Source organism: Podarcis liolepis (genome assembly GCF_965112155.1).
Source record: "Podarcis liolepis genome assembly, chromosome: 10".
In the NCBI taxonomy this organism is placed as follows: Eukaryota; Metazoa; Chordata; class Lepidosauria; order Squamata; family Lacertidae; genus Podarcis; species Podarcis liolepis.
In genome coordinates this window covers 71941046-71962568 of record NC_139562.1, presented here as the reverse complement: position 1 = coordinate 71962568, position 21523 = coordinate 71941046, and the positions used below count along the sequence as shown (strand labels likewise).

At 42.6% G+C, this 21523-nt stretch overlaps 2 protein-coding genes across 6 annotated transcripts in view; both read left to right on the top strand.

The window, feature by feature from the left end:
• Positions 1 to 4684, top strand: part of STK38L (serine/threonine kinase 38 like) — a 50867-nt gene extending 46183 nt beyond the window's left edge. For all 3 annotated transcript variants that reach the window (XM_083464089.1, XM_083464087.1, XM_083464088.1), the window contains exons 12-14: positions 2333 to 2428; positions 2936 to 3027; positions 4240 to 4684. In XM_083464089.1, coding sequence (XP_083320215.1) covers positions 2333 to 2428; positions 2936 to 3027; positions 4240 to 4367 — 316 coding nt within the window. In that variant the 3' untranslated portion in view covers positions 4368 to 4684. The remainder of the gene's footprint in view (positions 1 to 2332; positions 2429 to 2935; positions 3028 to 4239) is intronic.
• A 3251-nt stretch (positions 4685 to 7935) lies between these two features.
• Positions 7936 to 21523, top strand: part of BMAL2 (basic helix-loop-helix ARNT like 2) — a 39445-nt gene continuing 25857 nt past the window's right edge. The window contains exons 1-2 of one of the 3 annotated variants that reach the window (XM_083464074.1): positions 7936 to 7972; positions 19937 to 20084. In XM_083464074.1, coding sequence (XP_083320200.1) covers positions 7951 to 7972; positions 19937 to 20084 — 170 coding nt within the window. In that variant the 5' untranslated portion in view covers positions 7936 to 7950. Of the gene's footprint in view, positions 7973 to 9982; positions 10242 to 19936; positions 20085 to 21523 lie in introns of those variants that run through there. The other 2 variants (XM_083464075.1, XM_083464073.1) reach the window with 2 other exon arrangements.

Here is a 21523-nt window from a genome sequence, read left to right as displayed (position 1 = left end):
TTACACTCCAAAAAAGTTTTTGCAACTGTTTCCGCAGTTATCGCAACCTCTCTCCCCGGCAGTCCGACGTCTGACTCTTTAGAAGTACAAACCAAAAGAGGCAGGAAATAGGAGGAAAGTCCACATTTACAGCTTAATTTAGTCAATATCCATTCCTTCCTTCCGTAAAATAAAGAATAGATCTAGTAGCGCAAGAAAGTTAAGACTTCCCAAAGTCCCGTTTCAAGCGCTTCCGCTTCTTAAGACTTTGCTTTGATCTTGTCAGCAATGTCGGGAGACGGACTTCCCTTTTCTCATCTCCCGATTTCAGCCAAATCCAACAAATTCTTTACCAAATTTAAATCCCTTTACTCACGGGTATGTTGCTTGCAGTTTAGTGTTGATTTTAGGAAGAAAGGTCAGCGCTCATCTGCAACAGCCGCGCGGCTTCACTTCCGCGGAAAGAGCGATGAACTCACAGCACCGCTATCCCTCCTTCACTCCGGGTCTCCTTACGGGGTCCCTTCTGTGTTTTCAGGGCAGCTTCTGGTGCCCGCCGAGTCCCACGGCCACGGGCTCACTCTACCCGTGGTTTATCTTAATGGGTCGTCGCTATGCCGCAGCGAACGACCCTTTTCCGCGGAGCCCCTCTTCAGAGAACGAAGAGGACCGCCATTACAGTTTCGCGCCGCCTCCGGAAGTCTCTCTAAGGATATATTAAACTGGAAATTAATTTGTAATTTTTATAGTTAATTTGAGTTTGGTAAACTTTGTTAATCTGTTGATTTTTATTTTTATTTTGAAAATTTAGTAAAAATTAGAGATTATGAAAATGGAGTGTCTGATTAGCAGCTTACTAAAAGCAGGCACACCTCCTAAGGCGCACAGGAATCTCCAGGAACAGATAGAAACCAGCCTCCTGCAAGGCTGCCTTAGGCACAGTCTGCGTGTTGTCCTCCTAGTTCAGCACAGTCTGCTTTTGAGATCCTTTAAATAATCTCATTCAGGGACTGAAATGGGGATCTCAAGATGTACAAAGCCTGCGATCTACCATTTGGCTATAGTCAGTGATCGTGCAGTTCCTTTATAATTATCCCCATAGCCTGTTCAAATTGCACCTCAGAACTTCCTAACTCTGCCACTCCGGCAATGTAGCTGATCACCGCAAGGATTTTTTCCAGGCCTTACTTTCCCCGCGCCCTTGTATTAAAAAACCCCCAAAAGCCACTATGAATTCCCATAACCCTGAATCAGCCCTGGGTGTGTTACGAGGTAAAGGCACAATTATCTAGTTGGTTTAAGGAATTTGGTGTATGTCAATATCTAAAGAAATTTAAGCTTTAAGACTTTTTAAAATTTGCCGTGCAATTAAATTGAAATAAGAGGAACAAAACCATTGAGTATTGGGATGAAATGCTCCAAAATGCTTGTATGTTTTTATTTTACTTATATAAGTTATTTATATTTTAAATATTTATCAGCAGTTCTTCAGTCATTGCTTTTGGAGCAGCTTACAGAATAAAGCTAAAATGGCAAAAAGTGGGAAGGCAATTAAAAGAATTTTTTTCCCCTTTATTTCCCCCCCCCAAAAAAAACTAGGTGCGTCCTGTGGGACGGAGCGTCCTATGGGACAAAAAATACGGTATATGTTATATGTTAAAATAGAATGGTAGCAGTGATAAAATCTACATTCTTATTTGTGAAAAGCACAGGTAAATAAGATTTTAAACTTGGTATATTATCTCTCTGCCTTAGTTCTGTGCTGGGAATATAGAGATAATGCTGACTTAACTTACAGGGTTGCTATATGGGTCAATAGCTTTTGTGTTTTGAAAAAAATGGAAATGTACACTATAATCCTAAATGTTGGCATTAGGTTGTGATTCTTACTAGCCCATTATCAGATTTATTTGTTTTCAAAAATTGGATTTTAGCCAATAGAAAGTTGTCTATGTTCTGTTTTGGTTACTCTTTTTCCCATAGGGATAGCAAGAGGGGTGTTGTGCCCGTCTCTTGTTGTTTGTCTATGCAGCCCAAAGTCCTCTGTTAAATGAAGCCATGGGGAAGAAGTGGTTCTTGTCTCATCTGCACATTTTTGTATGAAGAAAAAAAGGAACTATGGGAATGTCTTGCAAGCAGCAGAAGTTTCATCAGTTTTCTTAGAATTAGTAAGGGAATCTAAAACTCCCTTACAAATTCATGAGTGGAAGGGGCCGTCTCCTGGTGTCAGTAGTGAGTTCCATTGGTGACTGGAAGTGTGGATTCAGACTGCAGTTTTGCGAATTTTGAAACGTTCATCTTTCATTGTAGACCACCTTGGTTGCAACATTTTGTCATGTTTTCTTTCTCTCAGATTTTGCACTGATGCAGAAAACAGAATCGGTAGCAGTGGAGTAGAAGAACTGAAGGGTCACCCATTTTTTGAAGGTGTTGATTGGGGACATATCAGGTACAGTTGCTGAAAGATTAAAGTAGGAATGGGAAACTTTTTTCAGGCCAAGGACTGCAGTCCCTTGTGGTCAGTCTTCTGACACCCAGAGGCAAAAAGTAGATGGAGCCAACAGATGCAACTCTTGCCTTTGTACAGTAGGCTCCAAACACCTGCACTCAAACATCATTCTCTATCCAGGGAAGCTGGAGTGATAATCAAAGTCACCTTGCAGCCAAGCAAAAGCACTTGATAAGGATGTGGAGCAGGGCTTGTGAGGCTTGTGGCATGGAGATAGTCCCAATGACTATACAGAGAGATACAGTAGGCTGCATTCAGAACTTAATCCTCGGGTCCTCGATAAAATAATAGCAATATAATGGAGCAAATATACTGCATCTCTAACATCTACGTGCTCTAGTGAAGCTTCCTAGAAAGTTGTGGTGTTAGGATTTTTTTAATGCACTGTGAAATTATTATAAAGTTGCTTGTGCTGTTCACTACTCTGGTATTTTTGTTTTGCTGTAGAGAGAGACCAGCTGCAATCACTATAGAAATCAAAAGTATTGATGACACTTCCAATTTTGATGACTTCCCAGAATCTGATATTTTACAGCCAGGTGAGAGTGCACATTAATGCTGCAATATGGATTAAATAAACCACATAATTTTGGGAATAAGGCCTCATTTCAGAGTTCTTGTTTTTGTTATCTGGGGGCCACCTCATCACTTACAGTTTAGCAGGCCTCTTACATCTCCCTGTCACATGGGAGAAATGCTGTGCGTCTTTTCTATCACTTCATCCCCTATACCTGTACTTTGTGTTCCTGAACTTTTCATTATAAACTGAGACCTTAAAAGCAAATTTATGTAAACTTGATCAGCATATTTTTGGGTTGCTGCGGTTGGCTTTTTAACGTTTTTTACTGCTTGCTTTTAAACCTGTTTGTGTCTTATGCATCTATCATTTTAATCGGGTTTTGATATAAATTATGTATGTCTTCTTTTGTTAAGCTACTTTGACTACTTCTGGGGAAAAAGCAAGATGAAAATGAGAAACTAAAATGAAACTGAAGTGTTCTTCGCTTCTAACCGATCAGAACAATATATACTGTAATGCACTAATGGATTTATTTTGTCAGTGATTGGCTGAGCTGCCCTAATTTCACTGAGGGGCAGTATGTACAGAAGAGCTATTAGCTCAGCACATTGTACAGAGGAGAAGAGACTGCGGATGGGCTTTGGGGAAGTGTTTATAAATGTTTAAAACAATTAATAAAAAATAAAGTAAGAACGACCAGATGTCTAGGATATAATGAGGGAAAGGACTGAAGTGGCAGAATCTGGGGAAATGTCTGGGAAAACCAGGGCAGAAGGCAACACGTGTTGGAAGTGTTGGTTTTTTGGTGAATTTCAGAAAAAATAGCTTAAAAACTTCATGGTTTTTTTGGAGATTTTTGCCAAAAAAAAGTTCAATAACTTTTGTGTCTGGATTTTCACTTTCTGAAATATGGCAATCCTATTACTGCAAGAAGTTTAGGGGAAAATGCAAATGTAAAATAGAAAAATCATGCATATAAATAAGAGCAATACAGATGAATCCCCAAGCATTCTGAAGGGGTCCAAGTTTAATGTGTGCAGTTATCCTCTTGTTCACTCTCGGATCCTAAGTAAACTCTGTAAAATGCATCACCATTTTATTTGTGTAATTTAAAAGTTATACAGTGTGAATGATTAACTTCCATCTTCAATATTAATTTAGCTTGGTATTTCTTGAAGCTTGACTCTGTGCATATGCATGTGTGTTTATAATCTTTATTTTTGCATTCTAGTGCCAAACACCACAGAACCTGATTACAAGTCCAAGGACTGGGTTTTTCTTAATTATACTTACAAAAGGTTTGAAGGGCTCACTCAGCGTGGCTCCATCCCTTCGTACATGAATGCTGGAAAGTTGTGAAACACAGCAGAAATAAAACAAAGAACTCAGGTAGCTGCTGCATCACCAAGACCTGCTTGGCATAGATCTCAATACACTGAAATGGTCACGACGATGGACTGAAACTAGGAAATTCTACCGGATTAGGATTTCTAAGACTACTACAAGAATTAGTTGGCAGTGCCAGCTGGCTTCTCTCTCTCTCTCTCTCTCACTCTTTTTTTTAATAGTGAATATTTTTGTTAACTTTATTATAACAAAGGTACTGGAATAAAAAAGGAATGGACATCTTTGTATCTGCGCTGTGTGTGTGTGTGTGTGTGTGTGTGTGTGTGTGTGTGTAAAAAGGTCAATTATGCCTCTGTTTGTATTGTGGCTCTGTACTGTAATGTGTCTAATTTGCCCAGGGGTTCAACCCATATCACATTTGTACGAAGTGACATTGCTTCTCAGTAATGTTGCCTGTTGTGTGTTTAACCTGGGCAGGGTTTTAGATATGCAGTATGAAAACCAGAAGCCACTTTTTTGTAACTATTCAATAGGTTTCCTACAGATGGCATGTGATGACATAAGATATTGTCACGGAGCTGCTTGAAACAAATGCGTATACTGGTTGAAACAAGCTCTTTTGAAGGTTATTCTCTGTACTTAATGGCTTATGCTCTAGCTCAGGGCTCCTAAAGAGAAGCTGCACTTCAGATTGGAACTGGTATAGAAATGGGACCTGGGACCCAGTATATTGAGCATAATAAACCGCTGCGGAGAGAGCTGCAATTCTTTTATTTTCAGGGGAGAAATGGTACTGTGAAATCAATTAAACTACAGCTTCATAGTGGAAAACTTGTAGAGAGGAGAAAAATCTGGGACGACGACAGGCTAAACAGCAGCTGAAGATGCTTTCAAAAATCAGTGTACAACCGACCTTTTGCTTCTTTCATTTTCTTCCTCCTGCATTAACTTCCCCATGATGGTTTGTTGTGCCATTTTATTCTGCTCTGAGTACCAAAGATCCTGAAATGGCTTGATTGCAAATTTATAAAGTTCTGTTTACTAGAAGTATATATGGTTCACTTCTTGTCAACATGTGGTGTTTAAGAAGGATGAAATTACTCACATGGTTTTAACTTCGGGAGGTGAGGGTTGGGTTGACTAATATTGATGGCTGTGGGGTAGGTTGTTCATTGTTTTAATACAATGAATTGGAGATGAACTTACAAACTTGCAAATATCACATAGCACAGCCCTCTTTGTAAGTGGACCACTTCAGAACTAGAGTGGTGGACAAGTTGCATCTTCCAAGTTAAAGAAAAAATTGAACAGAGTTCCTGCATTTAAGCAACAAGCTGCATGTTGGGAAGAATTCTAATATTCTTCTCCCTGCCATGCTAACTTTCTACAGGGAAGAGAGGTTTCATGAGAAGTAGCTCACAAATATGCAAGCTTCCATGTTCAATCCCCCATCTGCCTGTTGGAATGGTACGATCCCAGGAGAGCCGTGCAATGAACAAATGGACAGAGTTTTGTATGGGGAAATGATCCAGAATCAACCAATGTTGCCAGTGTTTGAAATCTAATATAGCTAGAGCAATTGCACTTTTCGTTTTGTTTTGCTAGAGGTTTTATTTTTTTAAAGGTTGGTTATACAAAGCCACAGTCACTGGATGCAGTGAGAGAGAACCTGGTATTAACCTGAATTACCCTTGTTAACTGATCACAGAAGACTTCAAAGGCTGCTTGGATCCATTATTTAAGTCACAGTTTTATTTTGATTTCCTATGGTATCTGGAACACGCTCCATAATCCGAAGTGCTGAAGCACATCAGAAGGCGGCAAAACGTCCTGCTACTACTGCTCTTCAAGAGGAGCTGCTTGTAAACCCATATAGCTGCTCCCTCCATGTCAGCCTGCTTGCTTGCTTGCTGGCAGGGGGTAGAAATTGTTGGGACTCCAGCTCCCATCAGCCCCAGTCAGTATGGCTAATGATTGGGAAAGATGGGAGCTGTAGTCCAACATCTGGAGAGTCACAGATTCTGTATCTCTGGGCAAAATAGTAGTACTCTGGGAACTCGTTCTAGTTTTTACCACAACAGCCCATGAAAATATGCAGAAAACCCTTTGAGTTTCTGCTTTTTCTCTTTGATTTATTTCTTTTGCACATTTGTGCACAGCTCTTCCCCAGTAAATAATCAGTGCTTGAAAAGTACCTTGACCTTGTTTAATGACTAAAATTTCAATAAATAAATAAATCACTTGAGAATTGAAAGGCAATTATAATCTATATTTTCTCTCTTTTTTTAAATATACAAATTCATTAGTTGTGGTTTGGGAAAAGTTACACTAGAAAGCATTATAAAGATTTATATAAGGCTTTTTACAGCATATTAAATAAACATGGCATTCTTTTCTACAAGTTGTAGTTTGTTTACATTTATTGTTGTCTTGCACCCGTGTGATCTTAGAGGCTCCGCTAAGGCTCTTCAAAACACTTTGCAGCCTCGCCCCACAATCCTGCCTTTTCAATTATTATTATTATTATTGTCGTAATAGCACTGCAGTGCTAAGCGGCTCTAAAATGAAAAGTATTTTCATTAGATTTGAAAATGGGCCCACCTCATGATAGCTTATTGTGTACAATAGAATCTTGATGGAATTGTACGTCCAAAAGCTGAGTGAATAGAAGAAATCACAGCATGTAACAAATGTTTTTCTGGACAATTGGTCCAACGTGGATGAAATTGCCAAGGTATTTTGCCTGTGGCTGCAAGAGCAGCACTGGTTTCTTTAAAAAGGAAATATTCTGACTGCAGTGGTGCAAACTTCACAGCTGTTCAGAAATCTATGGTACAGCCCTGCAAAATGTGTGCTGGAATGCAGGTGGAAGAGTCTACACCAGCATTTACCAACCTAGTGCCCTCCAGATGTTGGACTACAACAAATTCCATTGGTCCCAGCTGTCACATACTAGTTTTATATACATGCACCATGTTTTACATGGGAAAGCATATGAAAGTACAATCTTTCATTGTTTCTAAAAGAGCATTTTTATGGAACTGCAGGTAGATAGGACGAATTCTCCACCTGGGTCACTGTCACAGCTGCCAGTCCTCTTGTCTGGATGTTGTTCAAACACAGCACATGAAGTACTTCATCATGTCACCTTGATTAAAAAATGGAATAGAATCATAGAACCGTAGAGTTGGAAGGGACACCAAGGGTCATCTAGTCCAACCTCCTACAATGCAAGAATCTCAGCTGAAGCATCCAAGAGATGGCCATCCAACCTCTGCTTTAAAATCTCCAAGGAAAGAGAGTCCACCACCATCCAAGGGAGTTCATTCCACCGTTGAACAGCTTATTGTCAGAAAGTTATTTCTGTTTAGTCGGGATCTGTTCTGCAGTATTAAGCATTTTCTGCTTTTTTCTTTTCTTTTTACATATGCCTTGGATCAACTTTGTTTTGATTTTCATGCTGTCCTGTTCTCCATTTATGCTTTTGAGCACTTCTGCATGAGACCATTTTTAAGTACTCTCAACAGCTTGCTTCTTAATTTTATCAATTTTTTTGTTTCAAAAATGTATGCACCACGTAAGTTTTGAGGAACTAATGAGGTACAGTATCAAAACAGGTTTGTTTTTTTAAAAAAACCCCAAACCAAATGAAGCATTAAAAACTACAAAACAAACCAACAAACCCAAACACAGTAATAACTCCAAAGTGGCAAGGCACAAGACACCCGCCCAAAAAAAATCATCTAGAGGTCTTGAAAAATGACATGCCTGAAATACTTAGAGTGGGTGTTCACCACAGATTGAGGGAGCTGGAATAAAGCTTCAGATGATGCCTAGTTAATGACTGGATCTAGCCCCATCAAAGAAGTGACTCAGTTAAATGCATTGTAAACTTCATACAAGGAAATCCCGTTGGCTAAAGACGGGTCTCCACAGCGTCATCTGGTGTCAGTGTTATAATGCACATAAAGCACTTTACCAATATAGCTGAGTGTGAGAAATGTATAAAAGGCGGCGGTCCCAAGTGGTTGGTTTATTTAGCAAATTTATACACCACTCAGTCAAAAGAAAATGTTAGCAATAACAAAAAAGTTAAATGTAAAATATAAAATTCAAAACATTAAATATTGTTCAATCAGTCAATTAACCAATAATTCAAAATTAGTCACAGTTCAGGGAAAGCTGGATTAAACAAAAACACCAGCACCTTGAATAGAGCTTGGAAGCAAACAGACAAACAGTGCAGGTTGTACAAAATTGGAGTGATGGAATCAAAATGCCTGGCATCTGTCAACAAGTATGTATGATTGGAAATGGCCCAAGACTTCTTTTAGGGTTCAAAGTCCTCAGTTCCATATTTATAAGCATTGATCTGGGGGCTGTACAGTTGATAACGCCTTGCATAAAAATAAAGCTTTGCACTGGACATGGTGCTAGGGCATCAGAGAAGGCAATGGTGGGGAACCGGTTGCCCTCTTAATGTTGCTGGACTGTCAGCCAGTTTAGTGTGGTTAGTGCTGGACCAAGACTTGGGAAACCAGGGTTTAAAATCTCCATTCAGCCATGAGGTTCACCTAGGGCCAATCACGGCCTCTTAGTCTAACCCACCTAAGAGGGTTGTGAGGATAAAATGTGGAGAACTATGTACAGCACCTTGACCTTGGAGGAATTGTGGGCTATAAATGTGTTTTGTAAAAAAAAACCCACGATTGCTGGCCATGCTGGCTGCAGTTGCGAATCCAGAAACACCTGAGGACCACAGGTTCCCCATCCTTTCCCTAGGGAACATTTTATTAGCAGCTGTGCTTTCTGATTTGGGAATGCTCAAAGCTTATTTTGGGAAGGCGGCCTCCAAACATCTGTTCTTGTAGAGGCACTTGGAGGTGGTAGGCTCCAACTTCAGCCTTGCAGCCTGGCCTGAGCTTTCTGAATACTGTAGTTGACAACAGAATTATATACATGTTTACTCAGGTAAGTTGGCACATACTTTCCCAAAATGTGCATCCTGCAAGAGGACTGCAACCTCAAGCCAGATCTTGGGCCACCTGCGCCCTGTTGCGATGGAGCAGGTTTTGTTCCAGGTGCGGGTTCAGAGGACTCCCTCTCGCCCCCGGGTTGCAACATCTTTCCGCCCCACGCGGTTTTCCAACCTGCGCGTTCAGACGCAGAAGGCACTTTTTGCGAGTTATCTTCTGAATGGCGTGGGATTAGAGAAGCCATGAAACCGGGCGGGGGGCACCAGCATGGCGGGGGAGCGCGAGCCGCGTTGCGGGGGCTGAAGGGGGTCAGCGGCTTCCTCGGCGTATCTGGGTCTGCGGCGGCGATGGCGGAGCTCGGCTGGCCCGTGGGTTGGGCCGCGGGTTCAAGCGGCGCCCCGGACCCCGAGCTGGCCAAGGCGAGCCGGGGGAGCCCGAGGGCGAAGCGGAGCGGAAGGGGCGCCCTTGTGCCAGGGGAAAGGGAGCCCAGCAGGCCCAGGCCCGACCCCGCGGAGCCGTGAGGCCTTGGGCGACGTCTGCTCCTTCCCCTCCGTCCAGGGGTCCGCGCGCCCGGAGCCGAGGCCTCCGTCTGTCTCCTCGGAGCTCCGCTGGCTCCGGCGGCGAGGCCGCGCTCTCGCGAGAAGAGGCGGCGCTGCGGCTGAGGGAACCCGCGCCCAGGTGCGGCGGCGGCGGCGGCGGTGTCTCCGCCCTGGGCCGCCGCCTCCTGCTGCTGCTTCCTGGGCTGGAGGCGAAGGGGCGCCTGGCCTCATGCCTGCGGGGCGGGGGGCCGCGCCTGCCTCCGTCGCCCCGGACTAGCCGGGGGCGCTGGCCATGGCCGAGGCGGGCGCTGAGGAGACCGGCGGCGGCGGCGGCAGCCAAGGGCTGAGGGCAGCGGCGGTGGCCGGCGCAGGTGAGAGAAGGGCGGCGGGTTTCGCGCCTTTTGACGGGTAGGACTAGATGACCCCTGGGGGTCCTTCCCGAGCCTGTAGTTCAGCGAGGCCAGCTGAATGTGGAGGAGGCGGGAGGCGCGGTTGCCTCTCTTCCCCAGGCATTTAATTGAGCGGCTTTAAAATATCCCAGCCAGGGGGTTTGCGGGGAAAGAAAGCGCCGCCAGGCAAGAGCCGGACTCGGGGCAACTGGGCCGAATTCCCCTCTCCCCCCTCAGCCCCCAAAGAAGCGGAGACGCGCCCGAGGGATGGGAGAAGAAGCGAAAGGGGGAGCGGGATGCGAAACTTCCTCCGCCGCCTCTGCGCTTCGCTACCGCGACCTTGATTTCGCCTGCCCTACTTTCGCAGCATGTGCGGGATCTGGCTGTCGGACGCGTACATTTCCAATCTGTCCGGCTGGTCTTCGTCGCGCAGAGAACAAACTTGCTGCCCGCCTCCCTTTCCACTTCAATTTTCTCCAAATGACTTTTTCCCCTCTCGGAAAAAGCGGGAGAATAGGAAGAGGAACCTGCAGCGATGCTTTAGGAATCCCCTCTGGAGCTTTTAAAATGTGTCCTGGTGGAACTCCAGCTTTCTGAAATGACATCGGTTGGATACATAAACTAATACTTGTTGTGTATTTTATGTTTGACAGAGGAGGTTAAAATCAGTCCCAATTTGGGTGTGATTTCTACATTGTTTAACTGAAATATTGGGATGCATTAAATGCTGCTAAATGCAGTCCAGATGCACTTTTCTGTGAATAGTCTATAGAATTATAGATATATGCAGATGGATAAATCGTTTTATCATTTGGCTGGAGCTGTTCTGTAATCGGAGTCGCATATCCTTGGAGGTCCTGATTCTTGGTTTACAATATGCTGCAATTTTATCTACAGTTAATTTTAAAATATGTTTTTACTCCCTAGCTTTGTAATAATTTTGTATGTGTCAAGATAATTTTTTGCCATGCTGCTGTACTTTAGGTTATGGATTATTTTTGTGTATATTAATATCCCTTGTTCTTTAAATCTGAGGGTCAAGTGATATATATAGAACAATGTTAAAGTGTATAGCTTCCTTCTTAACACTTCAAAGTTGTCTGTTGCCAAAATTTAAATCTAGAAAGGTATATGCTAATTTGAGACGGTTTTCTGTTGTTGTCATTTCTATTTTACTTCACACTAGAGAAGTAGCATATCTACCGTAAGTTCTGTCTTCAGAAAGTAGGTCAAGTCCTATCTTGTTTCGAGGCTGGTGTTTTCCTTGCAAAGTTTATGACTGGATTGTTTAATTTTCCAGTTTTCACCTATTAAGAAATAGTTATAAAAAAAAAACCAGTATAGGCCATGTTACTGATCTCCAGGAAAAAATCCAGCTCCTAAAACGTACTGGATCTTTCTACACCCTCCTTTTCTGATGCTGAACAAGGTGGATAAGCTAGAGCAGTGTTTCCCAACCGGTGTTCCGCGGCACACTAGTGTGCCGCGAGATGTTGCCTGGTGTGCCGCGAGATGTTGCCTGGAGGGAGGCGGGCGACTCCAAAAAAGGTTGGGAAACACTGGTTTCTCTTTCAAAAAGGAAACGTGGGTTAAAGCGGTGACGCCGCCTCCCACTCACTTTCCTGCTCTGGCTTCCCTAACAGTTTTCCGAGTTGCGTCACTCGATCCAGCCCCCTTTTCCACATGTGACATGGGGCTGGAGGGAGGGAAAGAGGGCTTTACGTCGCGCACAAAGGCAGCCTCCTAGAAGCGCTCTGGGCCAGCGCCGTTTCGCCGAAGGCGCCGGAGGACCCCCACCCTCAGCTCCTTCAGAAAGGAAGCCCCGCCCCTCGGCTCCCTACGCCGCCAGGCAGCTCAGCTGACTGACGAGGACGTTCTGCGGCGGCGGCCGCCGCACAACCACCGCAGTTGCTGGCAGCGTCCGCAGCGCAATAAGTAACAGCGCCTGGTGCTGCCAACTCTTTCTCTCTCCCGCCCCGCCCCAAGCTCTCGCGCGCCCCGCGTCAACATCGCCGCGCGCAGCTTCCCGAGCTCGAGGCCAGCCGCTGCACGCACGCGCCGGCTCGTCATCGGCTCCGGTTGTTGCCTTTCTCCGCCGAGGTCGGTGGACCCCGAGCCTAGGCTTCCTTCCCGCACCCCGCTTTCCGAAGACCGCACACCAGTTGGGCCAGTAAATATTCCCCTCCCGTGACTGGAGCAGAATAGCCCTTTCTCTTCTTCCCCAACCCTTGTCGTTGGAGGAGTTCCTCAGTCCCTCGCTTTGCTGCCTCCCCCCCCCCCAAAGCTTGGAGGTTCCCCGGCAAGGGGGAGGGAAAAATTGAAAGTTACACTTTCCTGCGTCCCTCCCGGTGTGACGCTGCGCGCTGACATCACGGGGCTGTAATGGTGGTGTGCCTCGAGATTTTTTTCATCAAACAAGTGTGCCTTTGCCCAAAAAAGGTTGGGAAACACTGAGCTAGAGCAAGGATGGGGAATTATTTTGGGCTCTGTGGCTGTGGGACGCGGGTGGCGCTGTGGTCTAAACCACTGAGCCTTGGGCTTACCAATCAGAAGGTCAGTTCGAATCCCCGCGACAGGGTGAGCTCCCGTTGCTCGGTCCCAGCTCCTGCCAACCTAGCAGTTCGAAAGTACGTCAAAGTGCAAGTAGATAAATAGGTACCGCTGAGGCGGGAAGATAAATGGCATTTCCGTGCGCTGCTCTGGTGTCGGTGTTCCGTTGCACCAGAAGTGGCTTAGTTATGCTGGCCACATGACCCGGAAGCTGTCTGCAGACAAACGTCGGCTCCTTGGCCTATAGAATGAGATAAGTTCCGCAACCTCACTAACGGCCAGGGGTACCTTTACCTTTATATTTTAAAGATCGTCTTCCATGAACATGTTTTAACAACGAGTCCGTAAGTGAATGTGGAAGCCAATTTCTGGTTCCACATGTTCTTCCACAGTGGGGACATAGGTTTCTAGGTGGGAGCTGATCGTGGTGAAGGTTTGCCACATGTGCCTTCCTCTCAGCACGTTTCTCCCTTTCGTCCTGAGTTCTAGCGTCTTCAAAGTCCATGACACCTTTGGTAAAGGCTGTTCTCCAATTGGAACACTAGCAGGCCAATGTTTCCCAGTTGTTGATGTTTATACTACTTTTTTTGGATTTGCCTTGACAGTCTTTAAACTTCTTCTGTTGACCACCAGCATTTCACTTTCCAATTTTAACTTCAGAATAGAGTAGTTGCTTTGGAAGACGATCATTAGGCATGACCAGTCCAACAAAGTTGATGTTGAAGAATCATTTCTTCGTGATCTTTGCTAAGTTCACTGGCATTAGTTTGCCTGTCTTCCCAAGTGATATGTAAAATTTTTCGGAGACACTGTTGATGGAATCTGTCGAGGAGTTGGAGATGGCGTTTAAAAGTGGTCCGTGTTTCATAGGTATACAATAAGGTTGGTAGTACTATAGCTTTGTAAACAAGTATTTTGGTTTCCATGCAAATGTCCCAGTCATCAAACACTCTGCCCTTCAATCGGGAGAAACCTGCACTCAGCGAGCTGAGGCAATGCTGGAGTTTGGCATCAATGTCGGCTCTTGTGGAAAGGTAACTTAAAGTCATCAACATTTTCCAACATTACACCACTGAGTTGGATTTGTCGTGCTGCAGATGGGTTTTTTGTGCTTGTTGGTGCAGCACTTTGGTTTTTGGATGTTGAGCATAGGCCAAGCTTTCCGTAGGCTTCTGCAAAGATATTTAGGATGGTTTGGAGGTCATCCTCTGAGTGTGCACACACTACGCTGTCACCAGCATATTGAAGCTCTATGATGAAAGTTATGGTAACCTTACTCTTTGCTTTCAGCCTGCTCAAGGTAAAGAGCTTTCCACCTGTTCGATATGATTTTTACCCCAGTGGAGAGTTTCCCTTCGACAATGTGTAGCATCATGGCAATGAAAATAATAAATAGGGTTGGGGCGATAAAACCCTGTGTAGAGGAGTGGTGGCTGTAGCAACAGAGAAGGCCAGCGGTCTGGTTTGTGCAGTGAGATGATGCTTTAGCCTGCCATTGGCCCTCCCACAAATCCCATAAATAGTTTTCTTTTAAATTTAAACCATAAAGATACAGGGAATATACAGAGTGGTTGTCACAAACATGTTTGCACAGAGCAACACGCTTGGAGAGGTGTATAGCTGGAGTATTTTCGGCATAAGCTTTATACAGTGGTGCCTCGCAAGACGAAATTAATTCGTTCCGCAAGTTTTTTCTTCTTGCGAGTTTTTCGTCTTGCAAAGCACGGTTTCCCATAGGAATGCATTGAAAATCAATCAATGCGTTCCTATGGAGATCGTCCGTGGACAGAGGGGAAGCGCCGCACACCTTCCCCTCTGTCCCCGGACCTGTTTAAAGCAAGGGGCGCCGGGGAGAAGATTGCTTCTCCCCGTTGCCTGCCCCGCAATCTCCGGGGACAGAGGGGAAGGCGCGCGCGCCTTCCCCTCTGTCCCCGGACCTGTTTTAAAGCAAGGGAACGGGCAGCGGGGAGAATCGCTTTTCCCCGTTGCCGCCCCTTGGTTCAAAATTGCGGGGCTGGCAATGGGGAGAAGCGATCTTCTCCCCGCCGCCCCTTGCTTCAAAAGAGGTCCGGGGACAGTGGGGAAGACGCGCTGCACTTCCCCGCTATCCCCGGAGCTTGCGGGGCAAGCTTCATTTTGCGAAGCAAGCCCATAGGGAAATGCGTCTTGCGAAGCGGCTAAGAAAACAAAAAACTCCTTTGTCTAGCGAGTTTTTCATCTTCCGAGGCGTTCGTCTTGCGGGGTACCACTGTATTTCCTATTCTGTTATCACATCTCATTTGGAACTTAGAGGAACAAGGGTGATAAGTGAAGAAATTGTTACTCTTCTGAAAACTTAAATATAGTGAAATGTCTCTTATGAGTACTTTCTAAAACTCCATTATTGCCCTTTCACAATCTCTACCTCCCCCCCCCGCTCTCCTGCCATATTAAATGCCAAATAGCAGTGCCCTTGTATATGAATGTATTTATACAAATAGGTAAATGTGGAATAGATTTGAACAATAAAGAACTATTTGTTTACAACTCATCACTAAAACCTTATGCACATAATCATTAGTAATGTATTTCAGATGGGAGTTTTACAGCAGATCTGTTCAGATGCTCATGCTTGGAAAAAATCAAGTTATAAATAGTTAAAAAGCAAGCAGTGTATTCAATTGAGATGGTTATTTATTAAAACCACATAATAATTACAGGATTTTTTTTCTTTTTCATTTTTTAGAAAAAAGAATTTGAAACTCCCACTCAGCCATGAAGCTCGCTTTGCGCCCTTGAAACAGTCACTTACCTTAACCTACCTCACAGAGTTGTTGGAAGGATAGAAAGGGAATGAGAACCATAAAAAGCGCCTTGATCTTTTTCAACAGCAATCCATTTAAGCATTTAATACCAGCGGCACCAACCTTACCCCCTTATCCCCCCAACTACAGTAATCACTTCTCCCTGCATATTGCTTCCATGATGAACATAATGCTCCCCACCTCTCTGTCCCACTGCGGCCTTTCCCGGGGGGGGGGGGGGGACATACCCAGAAATTGGAGAACAACACTCCACTTGTGAAGCATACAGTGAATATTTCTTTCTTTCTTTCTTTCTTATAAGATATTTATTGAAATTTTCAAAGTATTACAAAATAAAAATATAAAAATAAGAAAATACAAAATAAAAATGGTTAAAAACAACTCATTCTTTCCATTACTTATTTTTCATTAGCTTGTTTCCCGGACCTCCTCACGCCTCCCTTTTTTGTATTCCAGTTCAGTTTGTTGGTTCAGCAAATCCTTACCCTCTTTGTTTATCCTAGTCTTTAATCTTAAAATATTGTAACGTTAAATTTTTACCTATTAATAATCCATTTTTCATATTCCATTATAGTATTACAGCTGAAACCACTTAATTTCTATCCAACATCACTCTAACATTTGCAGAGTTTTCAGTTTGCATGTGCTTTTTCTGTTTCTTTGCAAGGGTGGAAGATTCTTTAGCACTCACCCACATTTACTCTGTAGTAGAATCAGCAGGTAATAATTTAAAGGGAGTACCTGATCTCAAATGGAGATTACAAGATTGGCTAAAAACACTGAAAGCAGCCAGTCTGGTTTATCTCACAATAATCATTTAGGTTAAGACTTGTCTACATAGCAGTTAACGCCAAAGTTTAGGGACATTGCCATTCAAATAGTGTGTGCGCGCCACATCACGTGATTGATTATGAGGGATGGGGCTTACTTGCCCCCCCTATTTTATTCAAGTTTTATTCAATACATGTGTATTCTTTGTACCTCCTTCTTGGCACCCCTGCCTGTTGGCAGATTAATATTCTGCAAGGTGTGGATAAGAATGTATGGGTAAAAAAAAATTCCCATTAACAATTCTGCAGAACGTTGTGATCTGTTGTAGATACAGGGTGTAAAAAAAAATAGGTCATTCAGGGATGCCTGGATTTGAGTCACAGTAATCTGTTTACTTTCCCTAAAACGGAAGCACAATTGGCCGTAATATTTACTGCAATATTCCAAGCTTAAACACCTACAGCAGTGGGTGGTGAACCTTTTTGTTGCTTACCAGCTATCACAAGGGTGCTAGAAGGTATGTTAATAAGGCAAATGCTGTAATGGTCTTAAGTACTTTATTTGTTCATTATATTGAAGTGCTGAGAGTAAGAGCTTCATTCACGCAAGCAAGGCATGCTCAGTCCATTTTAGCCTTACCATTTTCCACATCATTCAAGTTGCTGCATATTTCTAATGAATTATAATTCTCAATCTTCTCTTTACATGCAAATATAGTTGCTTGTACTGTGAGAGAACAGGTGCAAATTAAGAAGTATCTGATTATTTAGTCAAGTTTCTTTCCCTCATGTTTATTTGACTCCATCCTCTGATTAACTACTTGATCATGCAAATGAAATAGGTAAATGTTGAAGCAAGATAAGGAAGGGGCAGTTAATCTGGGAAACTGTGTGTAAGCAGGTCTATCATTAGCATTCATATGTGTAATGAAAAATAAATGTTAGTTTTTAAGTTTGCCCAGGACTCTTCATTGCTGTCTTTTTTTTTAATGAAATTTTTATTGGTTTTTCAACATTTATATAAACACATACAATACACAAAACAAACAAACAAACAAACAAACACATACACACACAAGTATAGTTTCAAATCTTTTTTCCCCCGTAAACCTTACTTCAGCGACTTCCCCGTACCTCCCCTTTCTGCATCCCTATTTCCAAATTTATTTCAGCAAATCCTCCCCCTTACATTTATCTAATTTTCCCTTGTTCTTCTCTTTTACTTGATCTTTTACAGCTGTAATCCCCTTTTTTCTATAACTTCAACATTTTAACACTCATTAATTTTACAATATTTCTTGAGATAAATTTTGAATTTCTTCCAATCTTCTTCCGCCGTCTCTTTCCCTTGGTCTCGGATTCTGCCAGTCATTTCAGCCAGCCCCATGTAGTCTATCACCTTCATCTGCCATTCTTCCAGAGTGGGTAGATCCTGTGTCTTCCAATACTTTGCGATGAGAATTCTTGCTGCTGTAGTAGCATACATAAAAAAGTCCTATCTTTCTTTGACACCAGTTGGCCGACAATGCCCAAGAGAAAGGCTTCTGGTTTCTTGGGAAAAGTACATTTAAGTACCTTTTTCATTTCATTATATATCATTTCCCAGAACGCCTTAATCTTCGGGCACGTCCACCAAAGGTGGTAGAAAGTACCTTCAGTTTCATTACATTTCCAGCATTTATTATCGGGCAAATGGTAGATTTTTGCAATCTTGACTGGGGTCATGTACCACCTGTAAATCATTTTCATAATATTCTCTCTTAAGGCATTACATGCCGTAAATTTTATACCGGTGGTCCACCTTCATTGCTGTCTTTTGCAGCAAAACCACTGCTTCCCCTAGATGTGTTTTGCTGTTGTAATAAAGTCATTGTGAACATGAAGAAAGCATGAAGACTCTTATGTGGCCTTATATGCAGAGAGTTTAGGTATTCATTCTGGGTTGGAAAACCTTTTATCTGTAGTTGCAGTGTATTTTGTTAATTATTTTTAAATGTTTTTGATTATTTATTTCAGTATTTCCTGTAAAGTGCTTAGATATTTTATTACAATCAAACAGTATATACATTTTGTTAATTAGGTAAGTAAACTTAGGCATTCTGTGAGGGGTTGCATGACAGACAGACAGACATTTCTTATTGAGTTGTGGTATGCACAGCATAGTGTGGAGAAGAAAAGGCCAGGTGTTTAAAATGATGTGAATGCTTCAGGCAGTCACTTTTCCGTAGCCATTGTAGGTTGGGTTTGCAGCAGCAGGAGTTATATGGAAAGTTATACTAAAAGCTAATCCTCTTTCAGATCCTTTTCAACCAGCTCTGGAAGGGATTGTACTTTATCTAACGGCCTGGGAGTGATATTAGGTTTGTCATTCTCTTAAGGGTCAAGTAATTTTGGTGGCACAAAGAAACTTCTGTCATTTGACAGGTTCATATGCTAATGGCAACCTCTCCTAGACTGAGCTAGCCTAGCCACAGTTATATTTGCCTTGGTAACTGATATGAGGCTGCTTTTGAAGACAGTTCAGAAACTGTAGATAGCCCAGAACACTGTTCCTAGGCCGATAATGGGAATTAGGTGAAGAGAAAATAATTTGTGTTTATTGCAACAAATCTACCGGCTTCCAGGGACTTTCTGAGCTCAGGTCCAAAGTGCTTGTCATAACCTTTAAAACCCTACACAGCTTTGGATCCAAATATTTGTTGGACTGCCTTTTTCTGCATCAGACTATGTATTCCTTAAGATCATTATTTAAGGCCTTTCTCCTTGTGCCTCTGCAGCCTGATGTGTGGCAGAGAGCAAGCCTTTTTTTGGTAGTGCCACACCTTTAAAATACTCTCTTAAAGGAGTTCCACCTAGAGACTGCATTACTATCATTAAGGGCTTGACCACACTTTCGCTTGTCCAGTGCCTAGAAAGAATGGGTCCAAATGACTTTCTGTGTTTTCTAGGCACAGGTCCAAGCACTTTTGCCTTTACCTCACCACTTCCCCCCTGGAAAACTGCTCTTCAGTGCTAAATTGGAGCAAATGTCAATCCAGAGAAAACCCAATTGACATTTATTCATCAGCGGGTTTTCCCCAGGGAAAATGGAAGTGTGTGGATGAATCCTTAGTCACCAGGCAATCTGTTTTCCTAGGCTTAAAGGACTGTAAACATTCTTTAACTTAGTGAAGATTCGTTTTACCCATATACTGTAGTTAAATTGTCTGGCGATGTTTTAGTTTCTTTTTAATTTCCCGTATTAGTTTGTATTTATTATTGTTGTTATTGTTGTTATTATTTTAAGTTTTACTTCTTGCTTCTTATACCATGGTTAGCAGCTACCCTAAGAGCATAAATCTTTGTTGACGGTGTGGGACATAAATTATGTAAATGGACAGATTGATTGACACAGAATTAAGAAGCATGTTTGTCATGGGGGAGCTCCTCTTTTGTATCAAGGTTATTCATGGATTTAGGTCAGCAAATTTTTTCATTTCTGTCTAGATTGGTCGGAATACAGTACATACAAAATCACTCTGTCTCAACTTTGGCACTATTTTACTATTTGCAGATAATTTTCAGATGGAAGGAAACCAGTGTGTTGCCTCTGCGTTCTCAAGCCTTATGACTTCTATATCCCAGCCTGTCACTGCCAACTCAAGTAATACATTTGGAGTGGACTTTCCAAGAAAACGCAAAGGAAGTGATTCTGATAACCAGTAAGTTGGGGGGGGGGTTAATTTCTGCCTCACTGTAGTATAATAATACTGGATTTGTGTTAGACCTATAGTTGCTAGTGTGTGTGTACATGTTATGCATCTAACGCATCTATTTTGGGAGATATTTTTGTGTATATTCAGGAGCTACATACTAAACACATGACAGAACAGTGATAATGCATTTTCAGCTTCTTGTGCTTCCAGTTCCTATTCACACCTTTATTAATCTACCATGACATATTCTGTGCCTGGAAAAGTCTGTTCTTTTCTGTGCTTCATGCCATTTCCAACTAGCTGCTCCTTGTAAACTTCTTCAAATCCCACAGTTCTCAATAATTTTCCTAAACCAACATACATTTCCATATTTTACTCACACTGTCTGCTCTCATTCCTTTTTAACATTTTTACCTCTTATCTGTTCTTTCCAAGAATATAATTTGATACTTTCCTGATATTTTGAAATAATAAAACAGCAGGGCTGGAAATCAACAACTGAAAACATTATAGGATTTAATTGGAGGGGATTACATATTTTAAAACAACAGCAACAAATATTTAACCTAAAAACCATTAGATTTGGTACCAAGATTATCCTACTGAATGAAGCCTATCCGAAGGAGGGTATCGGAAAGCTCAGCTGTTTCAGGTGGCCTCCATGATGTAATGAAATTTATTCCTACTTTCCATTTGTCTAGTGTAGATTCTTCTTGCCACAGATGGTCTCAGTGAGTTAACACTATGATTTTTTTTATGTACATCTTTATCTTTTCCAACAATGGCATCTTACCTCATCCGATACACCATGCTGCTTCTATTTAGATTTTCCATAGAGTTGTTGAAAATCTGTTTCTGAACTACTAACTCCTATCTGAGCTCTCTAAAGTGCTTTTCATAATATCTCTTCATAATACTAAAAGTTGACATACCAAAAGTTTTTAAGCAGAGGTTGGATGGCCATCTGTAATGCATTCTTCATCTGAGATTCCTGCACTGCATGGGGTTGGACTAGATGACCCTTGGGTCCCTTCCAACTCTTAAGATTCTATGACAGTACCCACTTTCTGAATGTGAGCATCTTTCAAATACTTTCTTGTTCAAGTTGGTTATGGCATCAGGGATATTTACCACAATCTTTAGTGTACTATATTATAAGAATTGCTGGGAAGTTGCACATCATTTTAAATTGCCAGATGATTAAAAGTAATTAACAAAAAGTTATGTCGTGACAGATGTGATAAGGGAAAATGTCTATTAATTGTCAGGGTATTCTGCTATGGCTATAGCAAGGCCCAAATTGATTGTACTGGGTGGGGAACCAGTGGCATGGGCATGGGTGTAGCCCAGGGGGGCAGCTGCCTCCCCTAGATCAAATAAAACAATGGTCAGTTAGTTAAGTATTTCAAATCATGTTGGTTCTGCCCCCCTAACAAAAATTGTGG